General features: G+C 36.2%; 1 protein-coding gene across 1 annotated transcript in view; it reads left to right on the plus strand.

Annotated features, from left to right (window-relative positions):
• Window positions 1–19,864, plus strand: part of C4BPA (complement component 4 binding protein alpha) — a 50,924-nt gene that overhangs the window by 9,526 nt on the left and 21,534 nt on the right. Inside the window, exons 2-6 of the mRNA XM_057729737.1 lie at window positions 5,031–5,182; window positions 6,149–6,334; window positions 7,019–7,118; window positions 14,797–14,882; window positions 15,052–15,246. Coding sequence (XP_057585720.1) covers window positions 5,065–5,182; window positions 6,149–6,334; window positions 7,019–7,118; window positions 14,797–14,882; window positions 15,052–15,246 — 685 coding nt within the window. The 5' untranslated portion in view covers window positions 5,031–5,064. The remainder of the gene's footprint in view (window positions 1–5,030; window positions 5,183–6,148; window positions 6,335–7,018; window positions 7,119–14,796; window positions 14,883–15,051; window positions 15,247–19,864) is intronic.

A 19,864-nucleotide genomic window follows, 5' to 3' on the forward strand; every position in this document is an offset into this window, starting at 1 on the left:
CCATACTCTCTTGATCACTGTAGCCTGTGTATAGCCTGAAGTCAGGAAGCCTGATTCCACCAACTCTGTCTTTCCTTCTCAAGATTGCTTTGGCTATTTGGGGTCTTTTGCGTTTCCATACAAATCGTGAAATTTCTTGTTCTAGTTCTGTGAAAAATGCCATTCGTAATTTGATCAGGATTACATTGAATCTGTAGATTGCTTTGGGTAGTATAGTCATTTTCACAGTGTTGATTCTTCCAATCCAAGAATGTGGTTTATCCCTCCATCTGTTTGTGTCATCTTTGATTTCTTTCATTAGTGTCTTATAGTTTTCTGAGTACACGTCTTTTACCTCCTTAGTTAGGTTTATTCCTAGGTATTTTATTCTTTTCGTTGCAGTGGTGAATGGGATTGTTTCCTTAATTTCTCTTTCTGATCTTTCACTGTTAGTGTATAGGAATGCAAGAGATTTCTGTGTGTTAATTTTGTATCCTGCAGCTTTACCAAATTCGTTGATTAGCTCAAGTAGTTTTCTGGTGGCATCTTTAGGATTTTCTGTGTAGAATATCATGTCATCTGCAAAGAGTGACAGTTTGACTTCTTTTCCAATTTGGATTCCTTTTATTTCCTTTCCTTCTCTGATTGCTGTGGCAAGAACTTCCAAAACTATGTTGAATAGTAGTGGTGAGAGTGGACATCCTTGTCTTGTTCCTGATCTTAGAGGGAATGCTTTTCAGTTTTTCACCATTGAGAATGATGTTTGCTGTGGGTTTGTCGTATATGGCCTTTATTATGTTGAGGTAGGTTCCCTCTATGCCCACCTTCTGGAGAGTTTTTATCATAAATTGGTGTTGAATTTTGTCAAAAGCTTTTCCTGCATGTATTGAGATGATCATGTGGTTTTTATCCTTCAGTTTGTTAATATGATGTATTACATTGATTGATTTGTGTATATTGAAGAATCCTTGCATACCAGGGATAAATCCCACTTGATCATGGTGTATGATCCTTTTAATGTGTTGTTGGATTCTGTTTGCTTGTATTTTGTTGAGGATCACCCTGAGTTTGGTAGTGTTCCTTCCTCTGCAATTGTTTGCAAGAGTTTGAGAAGGATTGGTTTTAGCTCTTCTCTAAATGTTTTATAAAATTCACCTGTGAAGCCATCTCATCCTGGACTTTTGTTTGTTGGAAGATTTTTAATCACAGTTTCAATTTCATTACTTGTGATTGGCCTGTTATTTTTTTTCTGTTTCTTCCTGATTCAGTCTTGGAAGCTTATACCTTTCTAAGACTCTGTCCATTTCATCCAGGTTGTCCATTTTATTGGCATATAGTTGCTTGTAGTAGTAGCTTATGCTGCTTTTTATTTCTGCAGTGTCCATTGTAATTTCTCCTGTTTCATTTCTAATTCTATTGATTTGAGTCCTCTCCCTCTTTTTCTTGATGAGTCTTACTAGAGGTTTATCAATTTATTTATCTTCTCAAAGAACCAGCTTGTAGTTTTATTGATCTTTGCTATTGTTTTCTTCATTTTTATTTCATTTATTTCTGCTCTGATCTTTATGATTTCTCTCCGTCTACTCACTTTGGGTTTTGTTTGCTCTTCTTTCTCTAGTTTCTTTAGGTGTAAGGTTAGGTTGTTTATTTGGGATTTTTCTTGTTTCTTGAGGTAGGATTGTATTGCTATAAACTTTCCTCTTAGAACTGCTTTTGCTGCATCCTATACATTTTGGATCCTTGTGTTTTCAATGTCATTTGTCTCTAGGTATTTTTTGACTTCCTCTTTGATTTCTTCAGTGATCTGTTGGTTATTTAGTAGCATATTGTTTAGCCTCCATGTGTTTGTGTTTTTTACAGTTTTTTTTTCCTGTAATTGATTTCTAATCTCATAATATTGTGGTCAGAAAAGATGCTTGATATGATTTCAATTTTCTTAAATTTACCAAGGCTTGATTTGTGACCCAAAATATGATCTATCCTGGAGAATATTCCATGTGCACTTGAAAAGATCGTGTAATCTGCTGTTTTTGGATGTAATGTCCTATAGATATCTATTAAATCCAGCTGATTTATTGTGTCCTTTAAAGCTTGTGTTTCCTTATTAATTTTCTGTCTGGATGATCTGTCCATTGGTGTAAGTGGGGTGTTAAAGTCCCCCACTATGATTGTGTTCCTGTCAATTTCCTCTTTCATAGTTGTTAGCATTTGCCTTATGTATTGAGGTGCTCCTATACTGGGTGCATATATATTTGTAATTGTTATTTCTTCATCTTGGATTGATACCTTGATCCTATGTAGTGTCCTTTCTTGTCTCTTGTAACATTTTTTATTTCAAAGTCTAATTTATCTGATATGAGTATCGCTACTCCAGCTTCCTTTTGACTTCAATTTGCATGGAATATCTTTTCCATCCCCTCACTTTCAGTCTGTATGTGTCCCTAGGTCTGAAGTGGGTCTCTTGCAGACAGCATATATATGGATCTTGTTTTTGTATCCATTCAGCCAGTCTGTGTCTTTTGGTTAGTGCATTTAGTCCATTTACATTCAAGGTGATTATTGATATGTATGTTCCTATTACCATTTTCTTAATTGTTTTGTTTTTGTTTTTGTTTCTGTAGGTCCTTTTCTTCTCTTATGTTTCCTGCTTAGAGAAGTTCCTTTAGCATTTGTTGTAGGGCTGGTTTGGTGGTGCTGAATTCTCTTAGCTGTTGCTTGTCTGTAAAGCTTCTGATTTCTCTGTCGAATCTGAATGAGATCCTTGCTGGGTAGAGTATTCTTGGTTGTAGGTTCTTCCTTTTCATCACTTTAAATATATCATGCAACTCCCTTCTGGCTTTCAGTTTCTGCTGAGAAATCAGCTGTTACCCTTATGGGAGTTCCCTTGTATGTTATTTGTCATTTTTCCCTTGTTGCTTTTAATAACTTTTCTCTGTCTTTAATTTTCGTTAGTTTGACTCCTATATGTCTAGGCATGTTTCTCCTTGGGTTTATTCTGCCTGGGACTCCATGTGCTTCCTGGACTTGGGTAACTATTTCCTTTCCCATGTTAGGGAAGTTTTCAACTGTAATCTCTTCCAATATTTTCTCGGGTCCTTTCTCTCTCTCTTCTCCTTCTGGGACCCGTATAATGCGAATGTTGGTGCATTTAACAGTGTCCCAGAGGTCTCTTAGATTGTCTTCAGTTCTTTTCATTCTTTTTTCTTTATTCTTTTCCACATCAGTGATTTTCACCTTTCTCTCTTCCAGGTCACTTATTCGTCCTTCTGCCTCAGTTAATCTGCTATTGGTTCCTTCCAGTGTATTTTTCATTTCAATTATTGTGTTGCATATCTGTTTGTTCTTTAATTCTTCTAGGTCTTTGTTAAACTTTTCTTGCAACTTTTTGATCTTTGCATCCAGTCTTTTTTCAAAGTCCTGGATCATCTTCATTATCATTATTCTGAATTCTTTTTCTGGAAGGGTACCATTTCATTTAGTTGTTTTTCTGGTGTTTTGTCTTGTCCCTTCATCTGGTACAAAGTCCTCTGCCTTTTCATTTTCTCTGTCTTTCTGTGGCTGTGGTTTTTAGTTCCACAGAATGAAATACTGCTGATACTGCTCGATACTGCTGTCTGCCCTCTTGTGGAGGAAACTATCTAGGAGGCTCATGTGTCCTTCCTGATGGGAGGGACTGATGGTGGGTTGGGCTGGGTGGACAGAGCTCAGTAAAACTTTAATCTACTTGTCTGCCAATGCGTGGGGTTGTGTTCCCACCTTGTTGGTTGTTTGGCCTGAGGCTACCCAGCACTGGAGCTTGCAGGCTCTTTGGTGGGGCTAATGGCGGACTCTGGGAGGGCTCATGCCAATGAGCACTTCCCAGAACCCCTGTCTCCAGTGTCCCTGTCCCCTCAGTGAGCCACAGCTGCCCCCCACCTCTGCAGGCAACCTCCAACACCAGCAGGTAGGTCTGGTTCAGTCTCCTATGGGGTCACTTCTCCTTCTCCCTGGTTCCTGGTGAGCACACTATTTTTTGTGTGCCCTCCAAGAGTGGAGTCTCTGTTTCCCCCAGTCCTGTGGGGGTCCTGCAATCAAATCCCGCTGGCTTTCAAAGTCTGATTCTCTGGTGATTCCTCCTCCCATTGCCAGACCACCAGGTTGGGAAGCCTGACGTAGGGCTCAGAACACACACTTAAGTGGGTGAACTTCTGTGGTATAAGTGTTCTCCAGTTTGTGAGTCACCCACCCAGCACTTACGGGATTTGATTTTAACATGATTGTGTCCCTCCTACCGTCTCACTCTGGCTTCTCCTTTGTCTCTGGATGTGAGGTGTCTTTTTTTGGTGAGTTCCAGTATCTTTCTGTTGATGATTGTTCAGCAGTTAGTTGTAATTCTGGTGCTCTTGCAGGAGCGAGTGAGCACACGTCCTCCTACTCTGCCATCTTGGACCGTCTCCCTGAAATGGTCTTCTTAATCAACCTCCCTGTTTCTCCTTTCTGTTCACTTCAATCTTTCATGTATGCATCCACTCTAGTGATCTTAAAGCACAATAATGTGTCACTCTAAGGATGTATTAAAAACAAACAAACCAAAAACAAAATCCAAAACAAAACAAAAAAATGCCTCTTTATGTGCATAAATTCCTAACCTTGGCCCTTAATCCCATTTGGGATTAGTGTAGTGTGCATAAATTCCTAACCTTGGCCCTTAATCCCATTTGGACACATCTATGAGCTGCCTTCCTACTTCCTGCCACCTTACTTTCCAGCCAAATTGTAGTGTTATCTACTGCTCCTCCAATTTGCCCTGCATCCATTTTCTAACTTTTACAGCATACCTAACTCAGACTCAGCCACCTCCCATCTCTCCACTTGGAATTAATCTCTCTAACAAGCAGAGTACTTCTGCAGAGGCTAACACCCACTGTTTTGTGTTGCAAGCTTTGTGTGCCTGTCTTTTCTTCCACTCTAGGATATAATTTCTTTAAGACATGGATCCCATAGCATTGACCTAGTTTTTTATGACAAGTAGGAATTCAATGCTTGTTTATTAAATTGAGTTCTTTCAGCAGAAAAGTGTTGGTGAAGCATCACAGAGCTCCAATTATGATCCTTCATAGAAAGTGGATAATGGCATCCTGGTCCTTCTCTAGGCTGTGGAGAGTCTCTGATCCAATTCTATTCCAAGCGACCTTGCTTGCTGCTCTGTTGGCTACTGTTCTTGGTGAGTAATAGGAAGACAAGTTCACATTGTCAGCAAATATTCAAGATCATCCACTCATTCATTTTCAAGACTAGCAAAGAGCTTTTAGCAGAAATCTAGCTTCAGCAACAAAGGGTTTATTTGACAAGAAGTTTGGAGTTTATTTGGAATTTTGAACTTATGGGGATTTGGAGTTGTTTAGAATGTAGGGAGAATTTGCTTTACCCATAAAAGAGTCAGTTTTGTAGACATTCCCCCTGTAGAATTTCTTCTCCAGGAATTTCCAATACAATCTGTCCCCAGCCATGACTTGAAACAAATCTGTATTGTCTACTGGCCTGACTAAACAATCTTCACTGTCTGTGGGTTTATCCAGAATGGACACAGGAAATACATACTTCTACTGCCCTGAAAGGTAAATCAGCCTTGTATTTCATTCTTGCAGGCAAAGCAGGATGAAGATTTGTATGCTTCAAGGGCTCCATGTTTCTTCCTTCAGATTATTCAAAATCCAAGGGATGCAAAAAAGTAGAAATTAGAAATGTTATTCTCATCCTTCTCCCAGTCACCCAGTTTCTGTTCCCTGAGTCAACTGATGTTACATAATTTTATTATTAATGAAATAATGTTTCTGTTGAAGAAAATTGTAGGACTTCTGGATTTGCATGGGTACATCTGAGTCAGCAGATATGGGGAATCTGATAGGCTGAGGAAATCATGTCTGCCTTCTTTTAAGATAAATCATCTCATTTACAGGAGAGAAGGGACAAAAGATTTATGCCTTTTATCATTATCATTGCCATTAATCAACAAACAAGTATTACTAATTACTCACTGGATTCACTGAACAATGGGGATAATAGGAGTTACTATTTTTCTTCATTAGAGGAGAAGAGAATGGTTCCTTCCCTAAAGTAATGGTACTGAAACTGTAAGATGCTGTGTCCCAACCTATAACTTTTGGTGGTTTGTCATTTTGGTGTCCAGGCACATGTGGTCCTCCACCCTATTTACCCTTTGCTTCTCCAACAAGTGAGTCGAATAAGACAGATTTTGAAACTGGAACTATTCTGAATTATGACTGCCGCCCTGGCTACAGAAGGACAATTTCAAAAGTTTCCGATCTTACCTGTGACTCAAAAGGCAATTGGAAATACAAGGAGTTCTGTGTCAGTAAGTATGAACATTTATTTTTCTTATTTGTGCTTTTTCCTTCTTTGCAAAGTTATCTCAGGAAGTAAGCTTTATAAATACAAATGAGTATCTTTGGTCACTAAGAAACAATCCAGTTTGTAAGTTACGGATTTCAGTGTGCACGTGTGCCACTTTTTGAAAAGCATAAACAAACAAATGAATAAAACAAAAAAAATTAGGAGCCACCTACTTGCATTGGAAAATATCCATCCTTTACAATGTATTCAGTAAGTGTCTTTTTTCAGAAATGAACTACAAATTCAATTTTAATATGCTGAAAACTAGCTTCACTCTATAAAATTATTGAAAGTTATGTTGCTAGAAAATGGCAATGCAGTTTTCAAAGAAACCTCACCCCAAATATGTGCTGTGTTTGGAAGAAGATGCTGTGGTTCACTCTTAGTTGAGAATAAATTCTGTGATGTTTTCCAGTAGTAGGTGTGTATACACACAATCTATACTTTTTTGTTTCTTTTGTGACCAAGGACATGTGTTTTGAGTGGCTTAAGTTCAAAGTACATGCTGGAGATGTTGAATGGAGCTTAGCTCCCTGGTTACTGTGTTAAATCCTAGGCTATAGACTTCATTACCACAGCTCTCTTTTCTAATGCTATATCCACGAGTACATGGAATCACTAATCATCATTTTAATTTTTGTCTCAGGGAAACGATGTGAAAACCCAGGAGAATTGCTTAATGGGCAAGTGATACCTAAGCCAGATTACCAGTTTGGATCACATATAGAATTCAGCTGTTCAGACGGGTGAGCGTGAGGCAAGCTAGAGAAAATACTTTTCTTTTAAATTAATTTTAAAAAATAGCTAAAGTTTTCATATATTTCAAAAATAAACATGATATAAAAAGGGAAACATTGAGAGTTCTCACTTCTCTTCCATTGCCCTCACCCCATTCCTTTCCATCCTTAAACAGCGGTCCACCTTTATTGGCTTCTTATGTATCTTTCTATCTATATATCTATATCTTTCTATAGTATATATCTTTAGTATATATTTTTATTTTGCACCTTTCCAATACCAAAGGTAGTTCTGAATCTTGCTTTATTTTTACTTATCCACATGAACAGGAGATATCTAGGTTTGTGCATAGGGAGGTCTCCCATTAATTCCCTTTTACAACTGCATAGAATTTTATTGTGTGATATATCATGGATTAATAATCTCTTTGATAGATCCATGAATATTTCCAATCTTTTGCTGTTCTGAACTATGCTCTAATGCATTACCTTGTACATATAAGTTATATCTGCAGGGTAAATTCCCAAGATGGGATTCCTGGGTGAAAGAATACATATATTTGAAAATTTGAAAGATGTTTCCAAATTGCTCTCTGGTTTTGCAGAATATACAAATGTCTGTCTCTCCATAAACTTTCCAACTCAATGTGCTGTCAAACTTTCAAAACTTGTAAAAATTTTGAAAATTTTGCAATTTAAGAGGTAACAATGAAATCTTACTAGAGTTTAAATGTATATTTCTTTTATTCTGAGTAAAATTGAGCATAATTTAATATGTTCAGCAGATGTTTATATTTATTTGATAATAAATATTATTTAATATTTGTGAATTATTTGGCATGTCCTTTGCCTATATTTTCTATTAACTTGTTGAATGTTTTATTCTTCATTTCTAAGATATGTAAATACACATATTCACATGAATCTATGCATATTAGGGTTTAGACCTTGTTTCTGATATGAGTTGCAACTTTTCCCCCAAGTATATTATTTTTCTTTTGACTTGGCTTTGGTATGTTTTTCTTCTTGAGGAGAAATTTTTTTATGTTGTCCAATTTATCAGTCTTCCTCTTAAAATGGCTTCTGAATTTTAGGTCTTCATTTAAAAGCCCTTCCCAAATACAAGATTTTGAACTATTTGCCTAAATTTCTTCTACTACTTTATGATTTCATATTTTTTAATGTTTAAAGCTTTGATCCATTTGGAGTCAATATATAGTATACAGTATGAGGTACACATCCCTCTGTATTTTTACACATGGCTTTCCTGTTGTCCCTACACATTTATTAAAAGTCCATTCTCAATTTACTGATATGAGAGTGCTCTTTGTTAATATATAAAATTCTTATATATATCTGGGTCTATTTCTGGACTTTCTATTCAGTGCCTTTGTTTTGCCTATATATTTATATACACATTTCACTGTCATCTAGTTATTGATGCTTTATAATATACTTTAATAATAATATAGGTAGTCCTATCTTATTACTTTTCTTTTCTAGGGTTTTCCTAACAATACTTATTTGTTTATTTTATTATGTGAACTTTTAAAAATATTTATTTAATTTATTTATTTTAATTTTTTTTGGCTGTGTCAGGTCTTCATTGCCGCATGCATGATTTCATTGTGGTGTGCAGGCTCTTTGCTGTGCCACATGGGCTTCTCTGTAGTTGTGGCATGTGGGTTTTCTCTTCTCTAGTTGTGGCACATGGGCTCCAGGGCATGTGGACTCTGTAGTTTGCGTCATGAGGGCTCTTTATTTGAGGCACACAGGTTTAGCTGCCCTGCGGCATGTGGGATCTTAGTTCCCCCACCAGGGATCAAACCTGCGTCCCCTGCATTGCAGGATGGATTCTTTACCACTGGATCACTGGAGAGGTCCCTCTGTGTGAGCTTTAAAGTTAGGCATATTTAAAAATCAGTGTTGGATTAGCTTTTAACTTAATTTTAGGAGAATATGTTTTTTGTTTGTTTGTTTTTGTTTTTGTTTTTGTTTTTGTTTTAATGTTGAATCTCCCTAGACAAGAGTATGTTACTGTAGAGAAGGAAGAACTTTCCCTTTGCTATCTTAAGGTCTCTGGCTGGGCTTGAGAACTAAGTTGACATAGACAGATTAATAGGAGAAAAGTATACCAATCTTACTTTTACATGTACATGGGAGCCTTCCCAGGAAAATGGAGACCCCAAAAGTGGTTAGGCCTAAGTACTTATGTGTTAGATTGATGAAAGAATAGTAATTGTGGAAAAGTAACAACAATATATAGGGAGGCTAAAGGGAGATGAGCATTATTTTTAACAAGGCCTGTGGTACAGATTTTTCTTGGCCTCAGTGCTCCATCTCTGGTGATGATAATGTTCTTTCCTCCTGGTATAGAAAAGGCATCTTTTACATGGGAGTTTAATTTGCTTTCAGGAAGAAAAGGGGAGGTCAGAAGGCCCTACTTGCATCTGCTGATTTTCAGGTGCCTTTAGCTGAAAATAATTCTGATGCCAAAGTGGCCTATTTGGGGGCATGAATGGGGCATATTCTGCCCTATTCATTTTAGTGTTTTTTTCTTGTTTCTTCAGGAATGTTTCAACATTTTCTTAACATAGATTTTGCATTTCTTGAAGTGTTTAAACCTAGGTATTTTATTTTTGCTATATTAAATGGGTCTTTTATTCCATTACATATTCTAACTATATATATATAAAATTGATTTCTGCACTTTAACTTGATATCTAAGCTAACTTTCTGAGTTCTTTTATTATTTATAATAGTCTTTCAGTTGAATTCTCTTGGGATTACCCAGTTGGCAATCATATCCTCTGCAGATAGTGATTATTTTACCTCTTACTTTCCATTCATTTTTTATATTTCTTTTATTTTAATTTATTTTCTCGTCTATTTATATCAGTTAGTTATATTAGTCAGGATTCACAGAAATATAAATATAGATATACATATAAATAATATATCTATTTTACTTATATATATAAAATAAGGGATTTACTATAGAAATCTGACTTGATACAGTACTGGCAGCTGGTGAAACAGTGTACAGGAGACTATTTCATCTATGTTTGCTACCATGGCCTGAGGTCATCAGGGCAGGTAGTCAAAAAGGGATAGTGGATGTGAAGTGGGAGATGCAAAATCAAAATGGGACCTGCGTGGTTGAGTGCAGTATAGACTGGAAGTCAAAGTATGGACTAGAGTATACCCATGAGTATAGATGGGATTCACATTGTTCTTTCACTGCCTCTTAGCCTTCAACTTCAAAAGTGGGAATGTCTTGTAGGAGAAGTTGTTGCCCTACTCTGCAGTGTTAATGTACTTGGATCAGAAGTTTGAGTACATGAAGGAGGACATCCTCCAGGAGCTGAGTTTACTGTAGTCCTGGCTGTGCCCTATGCCAACAGGGTGATAGCGCAGAGAAACAACAATATATGTGAACTGCAGTCACATCTTGTGCTCTGCTCTCACCTTTTATGCATATACAGAAGTTGGCTATTAATTCACTTCCACTGTCTCTTATGGACCACACTAACTTGGTGTTATGCATGGAAGAAAATTTGGAAAAAGTCAATTTCTGCTTAATTAAGTTGACAATTCAAATCTACCAGGGTCCATCTCTTGTCAAATTTGGTATTTATACACACTTGTTTTAACCATACTTAGCTTAAGCTGCAGATCAAAGCAATAGCAAAATTATGCTTCCAACTTGCATACTGCAACTATCCCTCATACAACTGAAAACATGCTAACTTTCTCCCCCAAAGACGATCCTCTTTAAGCAAAGTCGTACCTCCCCTTTGATATCCTGTAATATAAATCCTGAGATATGAGGTAAACTACTATTAACACATCTTGTTTAGATAGTAGAGGGATGAAAAATGTAAGAAGAAGAAATTTAATGTAGACCAAATCTATTCATATGAAAATAAGAAAGAAGTATTTATAACTATTATGGTCCTTATTTCTGCAACTGGTCAGGTAGTTGTAGTTAGTATTTATAACTACCTGCTTCTATTACTCATTCCACATCCACTTTACCCTCAGCAACTACTTCATCTGATCCTGGTTCCTTGCCTAATGGAATCAACTGAACTTTTATTCTTGAAGGGTCTGGGCCATTAGCAGTCCTGCCTGTATTGGATTGTTATAATTGTTATTGACTTTAATTAGAGGGCATGAGAGTAGTACAAGGGGGTGCCTGGGGAATCTCCCTGAATTTCAGACATACACATCATCACCATTGTTGCCTTTAAGCAATCCAATTTCCCATGGCTAATCAGAACTAAGCACCTCAGTCAGGAAAATAACAACCTTCTTTGTCTGTTTATTCATTTACTTGAGGACCCAGACTTGATGAGCCCCAACTTCAAGTTTAATTTGCCAGGTAATTTGCCTAGGTAATTTGCCAGGTAAAATACAGGATTCTTGGTTTAATTCTAGTGCAGGTGTGTCCCATGCAATACTTGGGGCACACTTATACTAAAAAATGTTTATTGTTTACATGAAATTCATGTTTAACTAGGCATCCTGGTTATTTATTTGCTAAATTGAGCAAGCTTAGTTTAATGGGACTTTTGCTGTGTCAAATGGTAGAAGCATTCCTTCATTGGTAACTAAGACTTCTAGACTAACAGAGAATATTACTTGTATTATATTACTTGCATTATTTCTACCTTTTAGAATTTATTAACATTTCTACATTTTAGACTATTATGTACATCATAATATATAATCAATTTTAATTGATATTCCATAGGCACTTGAAATGAAGTTATATTCTTTACTATTAGTATACAAACTTTGATATATACATATCAGATATCCTTTATTAGCTCTTTTGAATTATGCTTTCCTTTATATATCTCAAGCTTAAAGATAAGAATTAAAGTAACAATTTCATAATTATTTAATATCACAAAAATTCTTGATAAATAATTAATAGCATACTTTTCATATGTCCCATGTATTTTTTTTGTTGTTGTTGTTAAAATTGCTGCTTAACCCTGGTGGCACAGTGGTTAAGAATCCACCTGCCAATGCAGGGGACAAAGGTTTGATCCCACATGCTGCAGAGCAACTAAGTCTGTGTGCCATAACCACTGAGCCTGTGCTCTAGCCACAACTGCTGAGCCCACGTGCCACAATTACTGAAGCCCGTGCACCTAGAGCCCAGGCTCTGCAACAAAAGAAGCCACCACAGTAAGAAGCCTGCGCAGTGCAAGGAAAAGTAGCCCTGGATCGCCACAACTAGAGAAAGCCCGCGCAGTATTGAAGACCCAATGCAGCCAATAACAAATAAATAAACAAACAAATAAGTAAATAAAATTGCTGCTACATTTTTTGGTACATAAATATTTGTAGTTCTTCACTGCAAATCAAAACCTTTAACACCATAATATGCCCATTTTGTGTAATTTAATGATCTTGGTTCTGATGTCCAGTTTATAAGATATTAAAACCAGGATCCCTTATATAAGGGATAATAAGGGATCCTGTATTTTCTTTTTGTTTGCACTTGCTTTATATAACTTTGCCCCTCCTTTTGTTTTCAACCTATCTGAAGTACTTTTAGGTTTGTCTCCTGTGTACAACATAGAGTTGAATTTTGTTGTAATTAAAAGCTCTTTTTCTTTCAAAAGGAGATTTAAGTCCAATTATACTTACTGATATGTGATATCTATAGGTTTAATTTTCTCATATTATTTCATATTTTCTATTATATGTATATATGTGCATTTATATATCTATATAACATATATACATATTTAGGAGGGCTCAAAATTTGGTTCTACTGGTTACCTTTATATAATATCATTATTCTTCTTTATTTCTATCTTTATTTTTAAATTTCTTCTTTGTTATGAGTAACAGTAAACTTATCTTGTACTCTCTCCTTCCCTCACCACCCCTCTGTCTTTTCAGTAAATTTATGTCATTTGTATTATCTTAGTGTTTACTTTGTATTCAACATTAATGTTAAATACTTATATATGTCTCTAGCTTGATTTTACTTCCAGCACTTACAGATGAGGTTATGAATGAGTTTGTTTTCCACTCTCTCCCTCGTCTCCTATTTTTGTTAATTATATCATCTCAGCTCTGTCAGAGCATATAGCATTTATATTTCATTTAGCCTCTCTTAACCACAGCTTTTTGTCTTAGATCTGCATGCTCAGTGCTCACCATCAGCTGTTTCTTGTTTTTGTTTTTGCTAGTTTCCCCTATAATCTCTTGGTTGGCTATAGTTTGTCCTCTGCTGATTTCCTAAGAAAAGTCTCCAAGTGAAAATTATTGTTGAATTCTTGCAGGTTTAAATACTGTCTGAGGCTTTGATACTTAAAAGATAAGGTGGCTGGATATAAAGTCCTTGGCTCATACTTTCTTTTCTTGAATATCTTATAGATGTTGTATCTGTGTTTCTGGAGGATGTTGCTTTAGAAAACTCTAGTGCCATCTTGGGTTTCTTACTCTTATTTGTGACTTAGTCTTTGTTTGGCTGTCCAAAGATATTCTTTATCTTTGAAATCTAGTAATCCTACTCTTAGTTGTTTTGATATGGACCATTTGGCTCAATTTTTCATTGCTATATGATGTAGAATTTTAAAATGTAAATTAAAGTATTATTTTATTTCTGTAACATTTACCGGAAATGTATCTAAAGATAGCTATTTTGTTCTGTTTTGTGTTTCTACTTCAGGTTGTCTAAGTATATGTTGATTCTCCTATGCTTGTCATCTATATGCAACATTATTTTTCTCTATTTTTCTGATATTATTGTTTCATTTTGTTGATTTTCTCATGTTTATCCTGTTTCCCTTACTGTGTATGGCTCCCAAGAGGGAAAGTGAGAAGATTCAGAACGAACATGCTGTTGGAACACCAAAGTGTTCCTATTGGAATAACCAGAAATAACACTTTTCCCTTGGTTTCCTGGGTAGGTTAGAGAAATTACAGTTTTAAGCAGTTTCAAGAAAATGTAATGCTGAATTCTTACTGTATTTTATGTTGTTAAAATTTGTTATTACATTATTATTAAAAAGTTATTATTAAATAAATTTCAAGACCTCTTAGTTTGCTGAAGATAACATTTATATTAGTGTTCAGTCACATTGTAAGTTTATTCCCTGATAATAGTACAATTTGAAATCGTACTAACGATGCTTTGTTTTTTTTCTCTGTCACCATAATTCATATGGGGTAGTAAGACTAACTGAAGAAAGCTTAGGACTTTTCAAGAGCCATAGAAATGGGGGGGTCATGAAGGGGGAGTTAATGGTGTATGAGAGGGCAAGCATCTGGACATCAGGAGGTGGCAAAGCAGAGGGCAAGAGAGTTTGGGGCCAGTAATCTAGCTGGTACGCTCATCCAAAGAAAACTGCAGAACACACTCAAATGAGTCTTTTACTTCACGTTGCCCTGCTTGAGCACTGGATGAACTCCATGCCTGACATCTAGTTGGCTTCCAATAATAGATCACAGAGTAAAGGAACAAATGAACAAACACACACATCTCATTGCAATGATAAAATTTTACAAAATGGAGTTCTCAATAGGAAGTGTTATCTGAGAAAACATTATTTCTTCATTTTGCATATTGAGTAATAAATCCATTTATTCAGACTCCTTTATTCAACTTAATTTATAGTAGGAAGGATTCCATTAAAATCTTTGATCCTATCTCACTCAGGTATATCTTAATTGGCTCAGCCACTAGTTTTTGTGAGATCCAAGATAAAACAGTTGGCTGGAGTGATCCTCTCCCTACTTGTGAAAGTAAGTAAAGACTTTTTGACTTGACTATAAACCTAAACCATGTTAGGTGATAAAATTCCTGTGCCTCTTTGTTGCTTATTGTACCCTCCATTAGAATTTACATCATGAACGTTAGATTTGTAAGGATGCTTTCCCTAATTATTTCTTCCTCTTCATTCATTCATCTCAGTTACCAAGTGTGAGCCTCCTCCAGCCATCAGCAATGGGAAGCACAGTGGTAGAGATGAAGACTTCTACACATATGGCTCTACTGTCACCTACAGCTGTGACCCTGACTTCTCAATGTTAGGCACAGCCTCCATTTCTTGTGGAGTAAAAAATAAGACAACAGGTGTCTGGAGTCCAAGCCCTCCTTCTTGTAAAAGTGAGTCATAATGATGAATTTTGGCTTGAGTTTTTTGTTTAAAAGAAAAAGGAAGGTAAATGTATTGGGGGAAGTGAAATGATTCAAAGACAAACTATTGCAAAGATGCAATTCCTTGTCTTTTCGGTAACAACCATTCTGACACATGTGAGGTGATATTGTGGTTTTGATTTGCATTTCCCTGGTGATTAGTGATGTTGAACATCTTTTAATGTGCCTGTTGGCTATTTGTATGTCTTCTTTGAAAAAAAAATTCAGTTCCTCCATCCATTTTTAATCAGATTTTTTATATTGATTTGTATGAATTCTTTATGAATTCTGGATATTAGCTCCTTGTTAGATATATCATTTTCAAATATCTTCTCCTATTCAGGAGGTTGCTTTTTTCTTTTGTTGTTTGTTTCCTTTGCTGTGCAAAGCTTTTTGTTTTTTGTTTTTTGTTTTTTTAAGAAATGTTGAAGGGTCTTCTCTCTCTCTTTTTTAAATAAAGTTTATTTATTTATTTATTTATTTATTTATTTATTTATTTATTTATTGGCTGCGTTGGGTCTTTGTTGCTCCACCTGGGCTTTCTCTCATTGCGGCGAGTGGGGGCTGCTTTTCACTGTGGTGTGAGGGGCTCCTCATTGTCGTGGCTTCTCTTATTGTGGAGCACAGCCTCTAGGCATGTGGGCTTCAGTAGTTGTGGCACATGGGCTCAATAGTTGTGGCACATGGGCTTAGTTGCTCCATGGCATGTGAGATCTTCCTGGAGCAGGGATTGAACCTGTGTCCCCTGCATTGGCAGGCAGATTCTTAATCACTGCGTCATCTAGGGAGCCCAGGCTTTTTGGTTGATGCAGTCCCATTTCACTTTATTTTATTTATTTTATTTTCCTTTTGTTGTGCATGCCTGAGGAGACAGATCCAACTAAAAAAATACTGATAAGACTGATGTTAAAGAGGTTAGTATGTTTTCTTCTAGAAGTTTTATAGTTTCAGTTTTATAGACTGATGTTAAAGAAGTTACTATGTTTTATTCTAGGATTTTTACATTTAATCCATTTTGAATTTATTTTTGTATATGGCATAAGAAAGTGGTCCAGTTTTATTCTTTTGCATGTATCTGTCCAGTTTTCCCAGCACCATTTATTGAAGAGTCTGTATTTTCCCCATTGTATGCTCTTGCCTCCTTTATCCTAGAATAATTGACTACATAAGGGTTTATTTTTGGGATCTCTGTTTTGTTCAATTGATCTGTGTGTCTGTTTTTGTTCCAGTACCATATTGTTTTGATTACTAGCGTTTTGCAGTATAGTTTCAAATCAGTGAGCGTGATAACTCTTGCTTTGTTCTTCTTTCTCAAGATTGCTTTGGCTATTTGAGATCTTTTGTAGTTCCATACAGATTTTAGGATTATTTGTTCTAGTTCTGTGATAAATGCCATGGGTATTTAGATAAGGATTGCATTAAATCTGTAAATTGCTTTGGGTAGTATGGACATTTTAACAATATTAATTCTTCCAATCTATAAGCACATTACATGTTTCCATTTTTTGGTTTCACCTTCAACATATTTTATTAATGTCTTGTAGTTTTCAGGGTACAGGTCTTTCACTTCCTTGGTTTATTCCTAGATATTTTATTCCTTTTGATGCAGTTGTAAATGGGATTGTATTCTTAATTTCTCTTTCTGGTAGCCTTCTGTTAGTGTATAGATATTAAACACATTTCTGTATTAATTTTGTCTCCTACAAATTAAATGAATGCATCTGTTAATTCTAATAGTTTTTTGTGGCGTGTTTAGGGTTTTCTATATATGGTACCATGCCACCAGCAAATAGTGACAGTTTTACTTCCTTTTCTTGTCTGATTGCTGTGGCTAGGAATTCCAATGTTATGGTTAATAAAAGTAGTGAGAGGGGACATCATTGTCTTATTCTTGATCTTAGGAGAAAAAAAGCTTTCATCTTTTCATGATTGATTTTGATATTAATTGTGGATTTGTCATATATGTCCTGTTATATCAGTTGTAACTTCGCTTTCATTTCTGAGTTTATTTATTTGAGCAGTCTCTCTTCTTTTCCTGAAAAAGCTGGCTAAAGATTCATAAATTTTACTTATTGTTTCAAAGAAACAACACTTAGTCTCATTGATTTTTTTTTTTTTTAATTTATTTATTTATTTTTTTGGGGGGTACACCAGGTTCAATCATCCGTTTTTATACACATATCCCCATCTTCCCTCCCTTCCTTGACGCCCCCCCCCAAGCCCCCCCCACCCTCCCCGCCCCAGTCCTCAAAGGCATCTTCCATCCTCGATTTGGACTCCCTTTGTTATACAACAACTTCCCACTGACTATTTTACAGTTGGTAGTTTATATATGTCTGTGTTACTCTCTCGCTTCGTCTCAGTTTCCCCTTCACCCCCGGCCCCCTCCCATACCTCGAGTTCTCCAGTCCATTCTCTGTATCTGCATCCTTGTTCTGGTCACTGAGTCCAACAGTACCATTTTTAGATTCCGTATATGTGAGTTAGCATACAATATTTGTCCTTCTCTTTCTGACTTACTTCACTCTGTATGACAGACTGTAGTTCTATCCACCTCATTACATATAGCTCCATCTCATCCCTTTTTATAGCTGAGTAATATTCCATTGTATATATATGCCACATCTTCTGTATCCATTCATTTGTTGATGGGCATTTAGGTTGCTTCCATGTTCTGGCTATTGTAAATAGTGCTGCAATAAACATTATGGTACAAGTTTCTTTTGGGATTATGGTTTTCTTTGGGTATATGCCCAGGAGTGGGATGACTGGATCATATGGTAGTTCTATTTGTAGTTTTTTAAGGAACCTCCAAATTGTTTTCCATAGTGGCTGTACCAATTTACAGTCCCACCAACAGTGCAGGAGAGTTCCTTTTTCTCCACACCCTCTCCAACATTTGTTGTTTCCAGACTTTGTGATGATGGCCATTCTGACTGGTGTGAGGTGATACCTCATTGTGGCTTTGACTTGCATTTCTCTGATGATTAGTGATGTGGAGCATCTTTTCATGTGTTTGTTGGCCATCTGTATGTCTTCTTTGGAGAAATGTCTATTTAGGTCTTCTGCCCATTTGTGGATTGGGTTATTTGCTTTTTTGGTATTAAGCTTCATGAGCTGCTTGTATATTTTGGAGGTTAATCCTTTGTCCGTTGTTTCATAGGCAATTATTTTTTCCCACTCTGAGGGTTGCCTTTTAGTCTTGTTTATGGTTTCTTTTGCTGTGCAAAAGCTTTTAAGTTTCATGAGGTCCCATTCATTTATTCTTGATTTTATTTCCATGATTCTAGGAGGTGGGTCAAAAAGGATCTTGCTTTGATGTATGTCATAGAGTGTTCTGCCTATGTTTTCCTATAGGAGTTTTATAGTGTCTAGCCTTACATGTAGGTCTTTAATCCATTTTGAGTTAATTTTTGTGTATGGTGTTAGGAAGTGTTCTAATTTCATTCTTTTACATGTTGCTGTCCAATTTTCCCAGCACCACTTATTGAAGTGGCTGTCTTTTTTCCATTGTATATTCATGCCTCCTTTGTCAAAGATAAGGTGCCCATATGTGTTTGGGCTTACTTCTGAGTTCTCTATTCTATTCCATTGATCTTCCTTTCTATTTTTGTGCCAGTACCATACTGTCTTGATCACTGTGGCCTTGTAGTATAGTTTGAAGTCAGGAAGCCTGATTCCACCAACTCCATTTTTTCTTCTCAAGATTGCTTTGGCTATTCAGGGTCTTTTGCGTTTCCATACAAATCGTAAGATTTCTTGTTCTAGTTCTGTGAAAAATGCCATAGGTAATTTGATAGGGTTTGCATTGAATCTGTAAATTGCTTTGGGTAGTACAGTCATTTTCACGATGTTGATTCTTCCAATCCAGGAACATGGTATGTCCCTCCATCTGTTTGTGTCATCTTTGATTTCTTTCATCAATGTCTTAAAGTTTTCTGCATACAGGTCTTTTGCCTCCTTAGGCAGGTTTATTCCTAGGTATTTTATTCTTTTTGTTGCAATGGTAAATGGGAGAATTTCCTTAATTTCTCTTTCTGCTCGTTTATTGTTAGTGTATAGGAATGCAAGAGATTTCTGTGCATTAATTTTGTATCCTGCTACATTACTAAACTCATCAATTAGTGTTAGCAGTTTTCTGGTAGAGTCTTTAGGGTTTTCTATATATAATATCATGTCATCTGCAAAGAGTGACAGTTTTACTTCTTCTTTTCCAATTTGGATTCCTTTTATTTCATTTTCTTCTCTGATTGCTGTGGCTAAAACTTCCAAAACTATGTTGAATAATAATGGTGAGAGTGGACACCCTTTCCTTGTTCCTGTTCTTAGAGGGAATGCTTTCAGTTTTTCCCCATTTAGAACGATGTTGGCTTTTGGTTCCTCATATATGGCTTTTATTATGTTGAGGTAATTTCCTTCTATGCCCATTTTCTGGAGAGCTTTTTTTTTTTTACTTTATTTATTTATTTATTATTTTTTGGGGGGTATACCAAGTTCAATCATCTGTTTTTATACACATATCCCCATATTCCCTCCCTCCCTCAACTTCCCCCCTACTGTGCCTCAACATCCCCCCCACCCTCCCTCG

This window comes from Hippopotamus amphibius, chromosome 3 (genome assembly GCF_030028045.1).
Source record: "Hippopotamus amphibius kiboko isolate mHipAmp2 chromosome 3, mHipAmp2.hap2, whole genome shotgun sequence".
Taxonomy (NCBI): domain Eukaryota; kingdom Metazoa; phylum Chordata; class Mammalia; order Artiodactyla; family Hippopotamidae; genus Hippopotamus; species Hippopotamus amphibius.